The 16056-nt window shown below is 41.9% G+C and overlaps 1 protein-coding gene across 1 annotated transcript in view; it reads right to left on the bottom strand.

Moving 5' to 3' along the window:
• Positions 1-16056, bottom strand: part of FAIM (Fas apoptotic inhibitory molecule) — a 472349-nt gene that overhangs the window by 138377 nt on the left and 317916 nt on the right. Inside the window, exon 3 of the mRNA XM_044075005.1 lies at positions 14838-15066. Coding sequence (XP_043930940.1) covers positions 14838-15066 — 229 coding nt within the window. The remainder of the gene's footprint in view (positions 1-14837; positions 15067-16056) is intronic.

The following is a 16056-nucleotide window of genomic DNA, read 5'->3' as shown; positions in this document are numbered from 1 at the left end:
TGTGGAGTCTTGGCAGGGGTATCATGAGAACCACAGATGTCATGACAAGCAAATCCTGAGGTATTCCCCTCACAGTGACCAAATTCTGAGTGAAAAACCTTAGAAACAGAAATAGATATCGATCTAATTATTTTCCTGTGGAAGAAAAGTTCTTTGAATAGAGATGTCCAGTTGACATCCCAGGAACACAATCCTGTGTGAAGGAGCCAAAAAAGATTTTTGAATGTTCTCTTGGAAGCCTAGCTTGTGTAAGACATCTCTCACATGGGAGAGAGAGAGCCTGATTCCTGACACTTTTAAAAAGATGCTACCAAGATAAGCAAGTCATCTAAATATGGAAAATGTGGATATCCAGTAGCTTGCAATAAGCTGTAACTGGAGCTAGATACTAGACGCTCGGTGCAGTGGATAGTCAAAGGGCAAGTCAGAGAACTAATGATGTGATCCAGACACACAAAACATTAAAAAAATTGTCTCAAGTCTGGACGAATAGGGATTTGCTGATATGCATCTTTTAACTCTAGTGTTGCTGTGAAACATAAAAGAGGAAGAAGAGGTAACAGGTTGTGAAGTGACATCAATTTGAATTTGGACATTATTGCAAACAGATTTAGAAAAGAAAGATCCAAAACTGGTCTCAGAGCATTTTCTTTCCTTGGCACTAGGAGCATCCTTGAATAAAAACCCTTCCCCATCTGGGAAGGAGGAACTGGTTTTATTGCTCCTTGGAACTGCATGTGAGAAAGAACCAGTGGGAAGCATGTGAGGAAGAACAAGTGAAAACAAGAGATTCTGATCAGGAAGATGAGGAATGACAGCCTGGAAAACAGGAATTTCCTCCTACTGCCATCTATAAGACTGATGAATGATTTTCAGAATCCATTTGTTTGAAACTATCTGTTACCAAAGAGAAAAACAGAGAATCAGGCATTCTCAAAGAAAAAAGGGGCCAGGGTTGGAGGGATCACAAAGTCTTTTGAATAGTCATTCAGACTTGGTGGACTGTCCTTTGTTTTGGGAGGTTAGAGACTTCTTTTTGGAACTCCCTTGCCATTTATTCTTAAACATCTGTTCACCTGAACTTTGTTGAGACTATTCATTCTGCTTTTTTTGCCAAAACTGGATGAGAAAAGAAAATCCCTTGCACAATTTGGAAAGGGAGGGATGAAAAATGTTACAGATTCCCTGGATCAGCTTGCCCCTTTCATCACACTTTTTGATCACGTCTGCAGCAAAGGGGCCAAACACTAAATCTCTATCCAAGGGTGAATTTAAAATCTCATTTTTATCATCATCTGGGAGGTTCTGAGAATGCAGCCATACAAACCTTCTTAAAATAGTACTAGTGGCCATAACCCTGGAAGTATCAACAGTCTCTCTCAGACTCCGACACACACACACACACACACTTGTAAACAAATGAGTAGTGACCTGTGCAATAGAAGAAATAAGAAGTTATGTTCCTACCATAACGTTCCATGTTAGTTGTCTTCTCTCGCCTTCTTTCTTGCTTGATGGGTTTGGAGCCGATCCCTTGCTTTAGCTCGAGAACTCCTTTTACCAGCTCGAGGCAGCCCCATATCCCATGATGCAAGGCAGGAAGTACCCAGATCTCGTTTGTTGACAAAAGGGCAATAACACCAAGCATAAAAATACTTCCCAAAGGAAGAAGAAACTTACAGATGGAAAAAGGACCAGGTTAGAATGGTCTTTAGCATAATAGTTTCTTATACAAGGTCTGTCCAGGCCAGGGGGAAGGAAGAAGACAACTAACATGGAACGTTATGGTAGGAACATAACTTCTTAATGTTAAGTTGTCAATCTCCTAGCACCTCTATCCTGGGTGGCTCAATGGAACAAACTCTTGAGGACTGTAGAGCCAAAACTGGCTCTGTCCCTGGAGGCCAAGTCCAATTTGTAATGGGAAACAAAAGTGTGAGGAGTGGCCCAAGTGGCCGCTGCACAAATAGTGTCCAAAGGCAGTCTAGCTTGAAAAGCTGTAGAAGTAGCTAAACTCCTAGTTGAATGTGCTTTAGGTTTTGAGCACAGCTGTTTTCCCCTGATCGTATAAATTTCAGTGATGACCAAGAAAGCCATCTGGACAAAGTCACTTTAGAAACAGGAAGGCCTTTTTATTATCCGCATAGGAAACAAAAAGTTGATCAGATTTCCTAAATTTTTTGTTCTGTCCAAATAATATCTAAGCTGACGGTGGGCGTCAAGATAATGTAGCTTTTGTTCAGCTCTATCTGAATAGTTAGGAAAAATACAGGAGATCAATGGATTGATTCAGATTGTTTTTGAAGCGACCTTAGGTAAAAATGATGGATTAGTTCTCAAAGATACTCTGTCTTTGTGAAAAACCAAATAAGAGCATGAAGTTCAGACACCCTCCTGGCAGATGTAATAGCCACTAGGAATAAAGTTTTCCAAGAAAGATATTTCAGGGAACAAGAAACAGCTGGCTCGGGAAGAATCAAGGATGTCAGCACTAAATTTAGATCCCACTGAGGAGGAGGATTCCTGATTGGAGGCTTTAGTAGGAAAATTCCTTTCAAGAAGGCCCTGCAGAGCCTATGGGACATAATATTATGATCTGCTATCCCAACATGAAAATTAGAAATAGCAGCCAACTGAACTCTGACTGTGGAAGAAGAGGAGCCTGTATGAAAAATCTCTGCTAAGAAGTCCAGAACTGCCTGAACAGGGGCAGTAAAAGGATCAATATTTTGGGCCTTAGCCCAATAAGAGAAACGCCATTTGCTCGTGTAAATCCTCCTGGTAGAGGATTTTAGTGAAGCAACTATGATATCTCTAACTGGGTTAGAGATCAAAGGAAGCCTGGCTAGGGAAGGAAGTGGAGCAACCATGCTGTGAGGTTGAGAGAAGGGATTGACCGATTGGTGAATCAGTAGATCTGGCACTGGGTCCAGATGCCCGGCTGCACCAAAAGGTGATGATGGAGGAACGGAACCAAACTTGTCGAGGCCAGTAAGGGGCAATGAGAATCAATTTGGCTCTCAAAGCGGTAGCTTTCTGGATCACCTGAGGGATCAGAGGAAATGGGGAAGGCATAAAGAAGTCCCTGGGGCCAATCCTGGGTCAGAGCGTCTCTGGGGGATGGCCTGATAGAGGAAGAGGCTGAAGAAGTCTGGACATTTGCTGTTTTGGGGAGTAGCAAAAGAAACATGGACCATTCCAGAAAAATCTCTTCCGCTATGGATTGCTTGAGAGACCACTGAGGCATGAGAATAGCTCTGCTCAATCTGTCCGCTAAAATGTTGGTTTTCCCAGGGATATCAGAAACCGATGAGAGGAGATCGCCCATTGCCATAGTCTACTTGGTTCCGCCTTGTTTGTTGATATACCAAACTGCAGACATGTTGTCTGTGTGGACTGCAATTGTCCCTACGGGAAGAAAGTCGTTGAGGGCTTGCAGCGTTAAAAGCACTGCTCTCATCTCCAGGACATTTATGTGCAGATGGTACCATGAACCATCCTGCCCTGATAATGACCCCCACCCGATCAGGGAGGCATCCGTGGTGACAGTGGCAAGCACCTGCCTTGGTGAACCTGAGACGATGTGATCCACCAAGCAAGATGTTCTTTGCATGTCTGTGTCACCAGAATCTGGTGTTGCTGGTATGACCACTGTGTGGACAGCATCCACTCAAGGAGGCGCATGTAGAATCCAGCCAAGGGAAGATGAGTAATGGCTGCAGCGATGACACCGAATTCCTTTAGAACCATTCTGGCCTGTACTTTCTTGCTGGCCAGAATGATCCTGACATGAGTCTGAATGTCTGAAACTCTTTGTTCTGTAAGGGTAGCTGACATCCGAACAGTGTCTAAGTTTGCCTATGAAGGTAATAGACTGGCAGGGCGATAAGGATGACAGTTGATTGAGATGCCTAAATGAGAACAAAGGTCTATTGTGTAATATAAGCTGATGCCTGGTGGTGGCTGACAGGAGCCAGTCGTGACCACTGCCATGCATTTGGTGAACACTCTGGGGGCTGTAGTGAGACCAAAGGGCAGGGCTCTGAACTGGAAATGACTGGACCCCAGCCGAGAAATCTCCTGGGCGTCTGTGAATTTTGATGTGATAGTGCATCCTGAAGATCTATTGAGCACATCCAGTTGTCCTTCTGTAAGAAGGGCAGAATTGACTGAAGAGTGACCATTCGAATCTTGTCTTCCTGACAGACTTGTTGAGTCTGCTGAGATCCAATATTGGTCTCCAGTCTCCCGTCTTTTGGGGACCAAAAGAACCTTGAGTAGATTCCGGCTCTGAATGGTCTATTGTAACTGGCTGAATGGCTCTTTTTGCAGTAGTTTTGCGATTTCTGACTCTGCAATGTCCCTTAGACCGGTGGTACATCTGGAAGGAACTTGAGGGGAAGGACTTTCCTCGAAAGGAATTATGTAACCCTTGGATATGATCGACTGTACCCATCTGTCTTGAGTGAGGGAATGCCAGGCTTCTGGGTACAGTGATAGTCTTCCCCGACTGCCTCCAAGGAGGGACAGCAACACCTCAGGGATGCTGAAAGGGCTTCTCAGGAAGAGACTCCCTGTTGCCCTGGTTCTTGGACCCCTCTGCCTCTAGAGCGTCTGTTGTTGTTACCCCTCTGCCTCTAGGGGTAAACTGACCACGTGAATGACTCCTTGGGATTTCTGGAACCACATCTTCCCACCCTTCTGTCCTTTGGGATAAGGCCTAGAAGGGGTGGAAAACGGACTCCAACAGCAGAAAGAGTCTTGCCGTCCTGCTCACACCTGGTCAAGGTTTCCTTCACCTGAGGGCCAAACAAAGCTGACCCATCAAAGGGAGAATTTGTGAAGGACGCCTTAAAGGGATCCATAAAATCACATAGCCGCATCCAGGCTTGGCGTCTAAGAGCCACACCTGTGCCTCGGCTCTACTCCATCAGCAGCATAAGATATTAGCATGGAGGAGTTAGCAATGGAATTGAGGGTTCCTAGCTGTTCTTGGACCCCTGCAGCTGTAGGATCCTGAACTACTTCTCCCAGCTCCTTCAGGATATCTCTCTGGAATCTGGTGAAGTGACAAAGATAATTCAGCGAGCAGCAAGGGTCGCTGAGGAAAACATCCGCTTGCACCTATCCATGGTCCTAGAGTCCTTATTAGGAGGATGGACGGGCACAGAAGGATCTGCAAGTTCCTTTTGGTGGCCGCAGCCACCACCATGGCATCAGCGGGACACCCTTGGTAAGGAATAGTTTGTCACTAGGGGCAGTTATAAATTTAGAAGGCCTCCTAGGGACTGGCTCTACAGAGTCAGGAGCTGTCCATGCCTTCGAGCAATAACCTGCATCAGGGGTGAGACACCCAGGAGGTGGAGGGCCGAGATCCAAACTCCTCTAGGTATACTGACTCATCCTCAGAGGGATTGTTGGTGGGCCAGCTCTGTTTCAGAAGTTCTAGGATGTCTGAGAAGGAGACATCCTCAGAGATCTAGGGATCCCTCTGACTCATCAAAGTCAGTATCCAGTGACAGACTGTCTACATGCTTCCTCTTACAAGTCCTCTTCCTAGGAGGATCTCCAAACATCAGGAGAATCCTCGGAAGAGGGGAAATTCAATGGGGAAACCTGAGGCGGAGGATCTCTGGGTCCTGTAGCAAGAGAAGTGGCAGAGATGTCAACAGGTACAATAGAGGGAGGAGCTACGGGAAGAGACTGCTGACTGATACTAGTGGCCAGTACACTCTTCATCACCTCGAATGCTCCCTCCCAGGCAGGTAGAGCTAGGAACGGGCCACCGAAGGGAAGTCTCGAGGCAGATGTGACAAGGGTCCGATGCCACTCACCCCTCGGAGGAGACCATGGAAGCCCGACCACGAATCCCTCTAAGGAAGAGGAGATAAGAGTAGGGGCTGAAGGAACAGAAGGGGTATCCGTCCTCCAGCCGAAGACTCCAACTCCAAGCTCTGGGGTAGAGTTGAAGGAGGAACTGTAACGGGTGTGGACCAACAGTCGTCTGCTGAGACGGACTGTGTAGCATTTGGGCCAGTACCTGTGACTTGAGCAATCTACTGACCACTCTCGAGGTCATGATCTGACAACCTGGATGACCTTGAAGATCGGCTCCGATGGCAGGAAGGAGACCTCGACCTCTTCCTGGAATGGGCCATCGGAGATCCTGTCGGCACCGACTTCCAGCCGGAGCCGACAGCCACCACGGCCGGTCGGTCAGCCCGATCGAGCCGACCGACACGCCGCTATGCCACATGGGTGTCGGAGCCGGGGGAGCCGACGATGCCGTGCCTGTACACGGTGGGCGCGGAGCTGCTGGAACCGACCCACAGTGGTCAAAACACCGATAGCCATCGGCAGAATCAGCTCCAGCGAGCCGATCTCGACTCTATGAGGCCACAGGCTTAGAAACAGAAGCCTGGGTCTTGGCAGATTTAGTTGACTTTGAGGGCCGACTTAGCCGGAGAGCCCTGCCTGAGAATCAACTTATTCCGTCTCCTGCAGGACTCTCTGGCTGAAGGAGTGACAAATAGCACAGGAGTCCTGCAGGTGAAGAGGGCCCAAACAGTACAGGCAAGTGTGACCGTCTGTCAGACACATCTTCTGACAGCACCAGTCAGCCTTCTTAAAACCTGAAACCCTCTCTTTAGACATGGTGCCCTAACACACACACACACACCAGTCCAAGTAAATTAAACTAATACCAAAAGGTATTTAGTAAAAACACCAACACACACACCCTAACAGGGATGGGATAGGAAACTAACTGACTAAAAAAATTTAAAAGAGACAGGGAATTCTGTCAGAAAAAGTTAAATTTAAAGTTAAACTATCAAAACAAATACTTTTTAACTAAAAGGAGCTTAAATGTCACAAAGTGAATTACTTACCAGGAGCTGGTAAAGAGAAGACCTCCCAAGCGGCAACGAGATCTGGGTACTTCCTGCCTTGCATCATGGGATATGGGGCTGCCTCGAGCTGGTAAAAGGAGTTCTCGAGCTAAAGCGGATTGGCTCCGAACCCATCAAGCAAGAATGAAGGCGAGATTGACAACTTAACATCTAATGTTATTTACAGCTGATTTTTCCTCACAAAGAAGAAACTGCTGCTAAAACATTCTTCATACCTACACAATTACCAGAACAAACATTAAGATACGAGCCTGACAATTCAAAATTCAGAAAATCAAAGTTGCAGAAGAATACACTTTCCCCCCATACCTGTCAATAATTATCTCATTCTTATAAGAAAGAGTAGGATTGTACTTGACTAGGTGCTTATCAGCAGTGTAATCAACTAGAGCCATAGCTGCTGGCTCAGATTTGGGAACAGTGTATAACAATTTAAAAGACTGAGGAACTTTATATATTCTATCTGCCTTTTTATGGACAGCTGGTTGACTATCAGAAAAACAGCCGGCAGTAATGCATACATCCTGTAAAGCACAGAACACGAGGAATAGGTGTAGGATCTAGAAAATCTTTATGTAACAACCTATAGTACTTCCTGAGGGACTGTGAAACCTCAGTGTTCTTCCACTGCAAACACTGTTACATTCTATCAATAGTCTCAGAGAAAGAGGAAATCCCATAGGGAGAACCAGAAACTGAGCTCTTCTAAGAATCTGAATCAGTTACCTTGAGGGAAAAAAATGTATTGGACCCAGCATTTTCCTCTTCAGATTCAGAATCTTAAATCTTTTCATGAAATGGGGTATCCCTCTTTCTTTTAACAGAAGCTACTTTACAAGAAAGATCAACAGGCTAAATTAAACCCTGAGCTAGACCCAGTAAACTACTTCTATCCACAGAAATTTCAGGAGGATTAGATATGTGTTTGGTTTTCTGTTTCTTTTTGACAGAAAAAATGGGGCCAACCATATTACTAATTGCAAGAGCAGCTTTCCCAGGGATGGGTGCAACATTCTGATACAACAGGGGAAATCTTGCCTGCTCTCTCTCCCAGGACCGACAAGAGTGGCTCTCCCTTCCCCACTTAGGGGACCCCATCAGAGGCACAGGATGCAGCTACCCCTGGGCCATAGTGGCTGTAGGTGTTGCACTAGAGATCTTGAGTAAAAGATGAGTGGTCTGAGGTACAACAAATTGCCACAGTAGTGTCACCCATTTGTGGCTAAGGCAATCTGCTAGCCTGCTGTGGCTGCGAAGGCTGTTTATTTAATTCTTTTTCTTCTTGTTGCTAGAAGAAGAGCTGACAGTGGGACTGGTAGTCGCTTATATGGTCAAGCTGAAAATGGTGCCTTTTTTTCCCAGGAAAGACAATCAGCAAATGCTGGTAAACACTACCTGTGACAAAGGGAAATACTGCCATACCAGCTATCTGGAATTTTGCAAATAATTATGTCATTTGAGAATATTAATATGATTTATATAGAAGTGTGACAGAAGGCGATACTGCCAGCCCAGCTATCTGGAATTTTGTAGAGAGTTGTATGTTCTTTGTGAATATCAGCATGATGCATTTGCTTGTGTTGCCTCTAAATTCAAACTGAATGTTATGTGTATATCAAACTGCTGGCACAGAAGTTTGTCTGAAAAGGGTTTGTACAGTACTGAGCTTAGAGGTGTGACCACAGTGTACCCTGCTGGATTAGAACAGAAATGTATATAAACTACTGAAACTGTGTAAATGTATATAAACAATGGAAACTGGAAAATAAAAGGTTAACTTGCAAAAACGTCAGTAAAAATAGTTGAAATTAAATTGTTTTATAACTGCGCCATTAAAGTTAGTTTCAGTCAACAGGAGGTCTATGTTGCCTTGAAAGAGAGATAATTACTAGGCTTGAGATGTAAAAGTGTTTTATTGTTTTAGGACTTCCAAGACCTGCCATCATCTGAGAAAAGCCTTTATGTATTTTTCACAGGGAGATGTTAAGCACTAGTAGATTCTGACAATGGTGGGTTTAGCTTGGGAACTAAAGTCAGGTGACAAAAAGTGATGTCATCCAAGCTAACCCAGCAGTAATATTTGATATTAATTTAAGAACTCTTTGAGAGAGTGTCTGGGTATTTTGTAGTTTGTCTTTCACCTGGAAACACCCACTCACCACTTCTACCTGCTTGTTGTACTGTAAGTAAGTTAACTAGGGTACAGTACTTTCTCTTAGTTACAATTAGGAATAAAGTGAAGTATATCTTAGACATTTTCTTTATTTATTTGAAACTGTCCTGCAATGTTGTTTTAAATATTTCCTGTGATTTTGAACTCTGAAGTTAGTGTGATGATTTACTCAGTATTTTGTTGTTCTTTTATTTATTATTAAATATATTTAAAGCTATCTTTGTGGCTGATATTTTGTGAGACCTATTTAAGCTTTGAGAGTACTTGCATATATATTTGGTGACACTGTGGGCCACTCCTAACAGCCTTGCTCTTGGTCAAACTACCATTTGGATTTATAGTAATATTACACAGAAGGATTGGATACCCTTTGCTAAGGGCCTTAAAGTAGCTGACAGGTAGTGGCTGGTGGGGGTGGAAACTACCTTATAGTCTGGGAAAAGGGGGTTTAGCTAGTAAACCTGTGCCAGCCTTTCCTAAGTGTGTGTGTGTTTGTGTGTGTGTGTGTGTGTGTGTGTGTGTGTGTGTGTGTGTGTGTGTGTGTGTGTGTGTGTGTGTAAATCAAACCTCAAAGTGTGTGTGTGTCAGCTACTTGGGCAGGGACATGAAGCATTGGTTGAACAGAGCGGGTGCGGGAGGTCTTAGTTTAGCCACTCAACTGAGATCTCAACCCTATAGCTGTGCCAGTGGGGAGTCTTATTGGGGATCTGAAGAAAGAGGGAGAAACCTGCCCCAGACTGACTATGATCTTGGTGTGCTCTTAAGGGGAAATTGCACTTTACTGTGTGTTTGTACATGTCCTCCTCAAAGTGTGTACATCCCCCACTGTTGCCAGTGGTGAGGATTGAGGTTCCTTGAATACTGGGCCAGTGTTGGGGCGTCACACTACCATTATATAAAAGTTAATTTTTTGACAGAACAACACAGCAAAAAGCACTTTAAAAGTCTATGCCAGCACCACAAAAGTAAAATAAACACAATTTCTCCACAGAAAAAAATGCTTTCAGTTACTTTACACCATTTTTATCCTGACAAAAAAAAACAAAAGCTCAGTTTAAAAGTACATTACTGTTTTGTGGCAGTCTGTTAAAACAAAGCACTCTTAGCCTTAAAAATAAACTTCCAGAAGAGAAAAGTGATGAGACAGCAACACAATAAAAATGGAAGTTTTTCCCTGACAGGGAAATTATCTGCTCAACAAGGAAATAGCACAAACCAACCACAGATCCTTGAAAGCATCAGATGAGTCCACTCTTTGGTGGCAGTAAAGCTCTGAAGAGCTTTGCACTCAAATTTGTCTTGGTCATCTCAGGTTGAGCTGCCTGACAGTTTGGATGCGTGGAAGGTGCCCAGAGACTTTGGAAACTGTCCAGCTGTTATATCCTTGGCAGGATATAACCCATAAAACTAAGGCAACTGAAACAATGAACAATATGATGAGCAAGCAAGGTTATGACCCCAGCTAGGTAGTCATCACCAGGAAAGCACAGCTGTGTAATGATTCACCATAACAGTTGATGTAAAAACTAAAAAGTCAGTGCTATAGGATCCGTGCATCCGAATGGGATGTCTGCCTAAGGCTAACACTAGTCTTCAGAGCAGGATTAACAGATGAATGTCTCCCACAAGCAACATACTGCAGTTTCAAGCCACGGCCATTAGAAAACAGCCTTTTTTAAATGCAGACTTGCTTCTTTTCTGTAAAAGTAGACACTGAAATTATACTGACAAGTGTAATTATGACAGGCTAAAATCTAGGTAAACAGAAACAAGCATATAAGAAATGTAAAACAATTCAGATATAAAAGTATGCTGACCACACGAAGTATAAAATATTCAACTACTTCACACAAAATGAACAAAAAATCTGGCTACATATAAATAATACAATTCATCTCATTAGAATCATTCAAAATGAGGGGTAGACTATAAAAGACGTTCAGAATTACGTACAGTGCTTTCCAGAGTCAGTATGTGTACAGAATCTTGGGGTTGGGGGGGTGAAATAACATCTTATCTGCAGGACTGGTTATCACTTTTACATCTACTGTTATGATATGTTATCACATATATATGCGCTATAAGATTCACTGCTGCAGTATTTCTACTCCTGAATTAGAGATTACAAATCATCAAAATGACAGGCTGCCTACATGATGGTATGCAGTGGCAAAGCCTGCTTTAATCCTGGACTAGACATCCAATCTGTGATGTTTTGCGAATGTCTGGAAGAATCACAAAATCACAGTTTCATAAATAACGTGAGCAGATATATTCCTGAAAAGGCTGCACTGGTAAACTGCTGACATGAGGGAGTGAGCCTTGATCTCTTCAGATGATGTTTGTTAGTACTTTCAAAACAGAAAATGCAATTGGCCAACCACTTGAAAAGGGTATGGTTTATTACTGAACTGCTGTAATTTCCCTACAGGAAAGGGACAAGACTGGAGTGTGTGCCTAATAGGCTTTGTCATTGTACACAATGGCACCTCAGAGGTCTGTGAACACTCATGCAGTGCAAAATTCATTCAGTTTTGTTTTCTTGATTGTAAAATAAAACCAGAAGCTGAACAGACTGAATCATGGCAAATTCAAATACCACCTAAGGAGCTATTTTTTCCTTAAAGATTTCTCTTGTGGAAACTTGCTTTATTTATTAATTGTTTGTTTGTCTACCTGGAAAGTTCGACTGAACACAAGTCACATTTTTCAGTGGAGGCCAGAGGAGAAAAGCTCCACATAAAATACATATTTACAATGAACAGCAATAACAATTAAACATTTTAAGCATTACTTTGCAAGTAGTATTGAGACAAACAGTAAATATATTACATTATTTTACACAAGTCAAAGGCATGTAATAGCTGGAGATAAAGGAGCAATGACAATGCATCTGTACTTGCGTATTGACATTAATGAAGTTGGATGTCACTAGAGCATGAACAGAAAACAGAGGAGGAAGGGTATAAGCAGAAATAATCAAGAAAACATAAGAAAAAATTCTGATAGTGCAGAGGTTGACCTAACAGTATACAGGTAAGATGAGGTGGGGGTATTAGCAGGATAGTATTATGGATATAGATTAGTAGTAGGAACTGCACTTTGAATGAAAGAGAAAGACACAGGGATAAGAATGGTGAAAGAGTCAAAGTGACTGATAGAGGGACTAGCAATGGAAGATAAACAGAAATAAAGGTGGGTTTAGTCAGGATGGGATCATAAGCATAGTCATGAGGAAGTTAGGTGTTGTTTTAGGTTGTGATTGAAATGTCCAGTAATGTTCCCATGTTTTAGAGAGGGTGAGATGGAGTTCCAGTGCTTAGCAACATATGTTGAGCAAAGTGAGTCGCCCATTCTGTTTTAGGACTTGGTCCTGGTCAAGAAATATTTGTTTTGTGAGCTGAGATTCCTAGGAGGTAAGTAGTGTTTGAGGATGTTTTGTAATGATGGGCAGGTGTTGGGGTTGTGCATTATTTTATGGGCACTACTCAGTTGAGAATAAGGTAAGGTAATTAGGTAGTTCAAGCTAGAGTAGGTGCTTCAGTGCTAAGCAGTGATGTGAACAGCTTGCTAAGCTGGATGCAAACTTAGCTGTCAGGATGGGTGCTAAATAAAAAATAAATTGTAGTCCCCCCAGCATGGGAACTATTAGGGTCCACCCGTGACTGACTGTGGAGAGTCAATCCTGATTCTCAAACAATAAGGGACCAGGTTGTCTCATACTGGCTGATGGTACAGTCACCAAAAGTGAAGGAAAAACATACCAGAGGAGCAAAATAAATATCCTTTCAGCTCTTTTAATACTTGCTTTTTCTAATTTAGTATCACAAGGAGTCACATCCTATTCCAGCAAGCAGTAAGAGTAAGGCCAGCACCGTGGAACAGAGGGGATAAGGCACAGATTATGACCCAAGAAACTCAAGTTTGAGTAGTAGAATGGGCAATGCACCTGGAAGGAACAAATGGACCACAGACATCTTACCTCTGAATGGGCCAACTGGGTAAATGAGACATGATGGTCAGCAGGGATCAGAAGCGCAAAAAAAAAAAAAAATCAATAATAGATGAAGGACAAGAAACATTCCTAGGCACCAGATCATCACAACACACACACACACACAAATGAACATACACATGCAGTGATAATTTGGAAAACTGCCATTTCGCTTAGCCACATCATAAGCTATGGTCTTGGAAGAGCCCAAGTAGAAAAATGCCACTTCAATATATAATGCATCTAACCATGAAAGGAACCAGAGAAACATGTGTTGTGAGACAAAAATGCTCAGTGAGCAATACTGTGCAATTCATAAGTCTGCATACAGCAATATAAATATTTGCATACAGCAATATAAATATTTCCAGGCAATACTGTGAAGAAACAAATGCTGGACATTTTGGCATCCAAACTTACAATTAAAAAATAATCGCCATTCCAACACTGGATCATGTTTTTCCATTTTAAAATTGAAATTCATTTTATTGTATATATATATATATATATATATATATATATATATATATATATATATATATATATATATATATATATATATATATAAGAAAAAATGAGCAGATCTGTGCATGCATGCATGACTACAGATGGATAAGATTGTTGACACAAAGAAGCAACTATGTGATAGCATGATTTTATATAGATATTGTGTGGACAAGAAAAATTTTCACATTGATCTACAAGACCGCTTAGAAAATGTTAGATTCCTCCAAAAATCATCAAATAAGATTTTAAAAGCCTCAACTAATCAGATGACCTGTTTAATACATAGATGCATGCCCCACTTTGGAAAAATTACTTTAAAAAGACTAACACCAATATAACTGCAGATATTGTCTTCTTGCAGCCTTTATCCTTTGTGAGGTCACAAGAACCATAGTGAAGCTGGATGCCAAGACATTTCTTTAAAAATTAATATTTTTTGTCTGAAAAAGGTGAAGCCCCTATGATTTATATCTTGAAAGAGAGAATAAAAAGAGAAACTTTAGCCTAGACTGTCAGAATAAGTACTCGTAAGTGGCACACTTCTGGTTAAATTTTGCTTAAGTTTTTCAATCTTCTTAACAAGAGGGCGCAGTGAAAGGAAGAATATTCTAGGTTTAGTTTAATTATTGGGCTGTCTAGCCCTAAAAATGAAAAATGTACTCTATTACTATAATTCCCACATCTGTAAGGGGCATATGCCAGGAAAATATGATGTAATTTTTACCTAAACTTATGGTTTTACCAATGTTGAATTTAATTTTATTTACATCAGTCTAAATACAAATTGCAACTAGAGTGACTTGCAAAGAACATCTGCAATGCTGTGTATTAACAATGATATCCACCTTTGTATCATGAAAAAAAAAGCTTTGCATCATGAATGTTTTTGTATGCCATGTCCCAAGATACACGGGAAGGAATAGTAAACATAAATTAATGAGAACACGGACTTAAAACAGGACCCTGGTGAACTTCAGTTGAAATGAATACTTACTCACGCAACCTTTAATGAACCTTACTTTAAAAGATTTTTCATATAATTTGCTGGAAACAGCATTGACTATGTGTTTACTTAAACATGCTACTTTACAGTATTAAAGAAACTTACCACATCATTTACACCAGACTTGACTTTGGTACAGTAAATCAAGTTTGCTCTAGTTCAAATATATTTGACCTACATTTTTGTCAGACAGTTCCTTCATATGTTTTTCTTAAATGAAAATAACAGAAACACAAGTGTAAAACTTACCAAGTACTATTCTACAGTCTATACCATCCAGATTTAATATCCATGTATTGGTCGTCTTTGATCTGTTCTCCATGTACTTCTTAAGACTTTTTCCATTAATTTCTAATGTGTACTCATAGGCAAAACCACTAACTGCATCAATGTTGATGGTAGCTTTTGTTTTGGTAGCTCCAACTGTGAATGTTTCTTTTCCAACAAGTTTAAACATCCAGTCTCTTCGGATTACTTCCTGAAAAGAACAAAGAAATTTTCCTAACAAATATTTTTAAACTTTAAATATGGCATCTCAGATTTATCTTCCAGCTTCTGTTTCAATGTGAAATATTGATAAATGCTTGCTTACACATTTAATTTTTTTGCAGAACTCTTCAAAATAATTAGGTCTGATTAGCTTAATCCCTGACTGTTCTAGTATAAAGTGATGCCACAGTATAAAGACAAAATGATCAGTTTCAATTGGCTAAAGTATTGGTGTCATTCAAAGGAGATCCAGTGTCTGTCAGCCTGGGATGACATGTTCGACAAGCCACGTTGCTTCGCTAGGGACGGCTTGCACCGGTCACCCTTAGGCTTTCGTATACTGGCCAAGGCTCTTGCCACCCCCATAGTGCCTTTTTAGGCAAGGCTCAAAGGACAAACCCACCTCCATAGACAACCCAACGATAAAAAAACTAAAGGTAACGCCACTCAATGCCAGAAGTCTAAACCTCAAGATGCACGCACTCGAGGCTCTCCTCAGTATGGAGAAAATCGATGTATGTGCAGTAACAGAAACCTGGTTCAAGGCTCCTGAGAGCACCCCAGCACTACCAGGTTATAACTCATACCATGCGTTTCGGCCCCAAAACTCGGACCAAAGCACAAAAGGAGGGAGAGTATCTATATTCATCAAAGATACCTACACCTCCAGGTTAGTGGCACTGCACGAAACATCGGAAACCATCCATGTGCAACTAACAGCGGGCAAAACTGCCTTTCAGTTTGTAGCCTGCTACAGAACACCCTCCCTATTACAGGAAACCCACTTGGCATTCCTGAGAACACTGGAGAATATGAAGGTCTCTCCAAACACTATGTCATTGGGTGACTTCAACTACCCAAACATTGACTGGGAAAACTACTCAAGCCCAAACACCCTCGGCCAACGGTTCCCTGAATTTTTAAACTCTAACGCAATGGAACAACTGGTCACCACTCCCACAAGCGGGAACAACATATT

The sequence above is a fragment of the Protopterus annectens genome, chromosome 6.part0 (assembly GCF_019279795.1).
Source record: "Protopterus annectens isolate FY-2018-M chromosome 6.part0, PAN1.0, whole genome shotgun sequence".
Lineage (NCBI taxonomy): Eukaryota > Metazoa > Chordata > Ceratodontiformes > Protopteridae > Protopterus > Protopterus annectens.
Note: the sequence above shows the minus strand (reverse complement) of the source record. Positions and strands in the feature narration are given on the sequence as shown.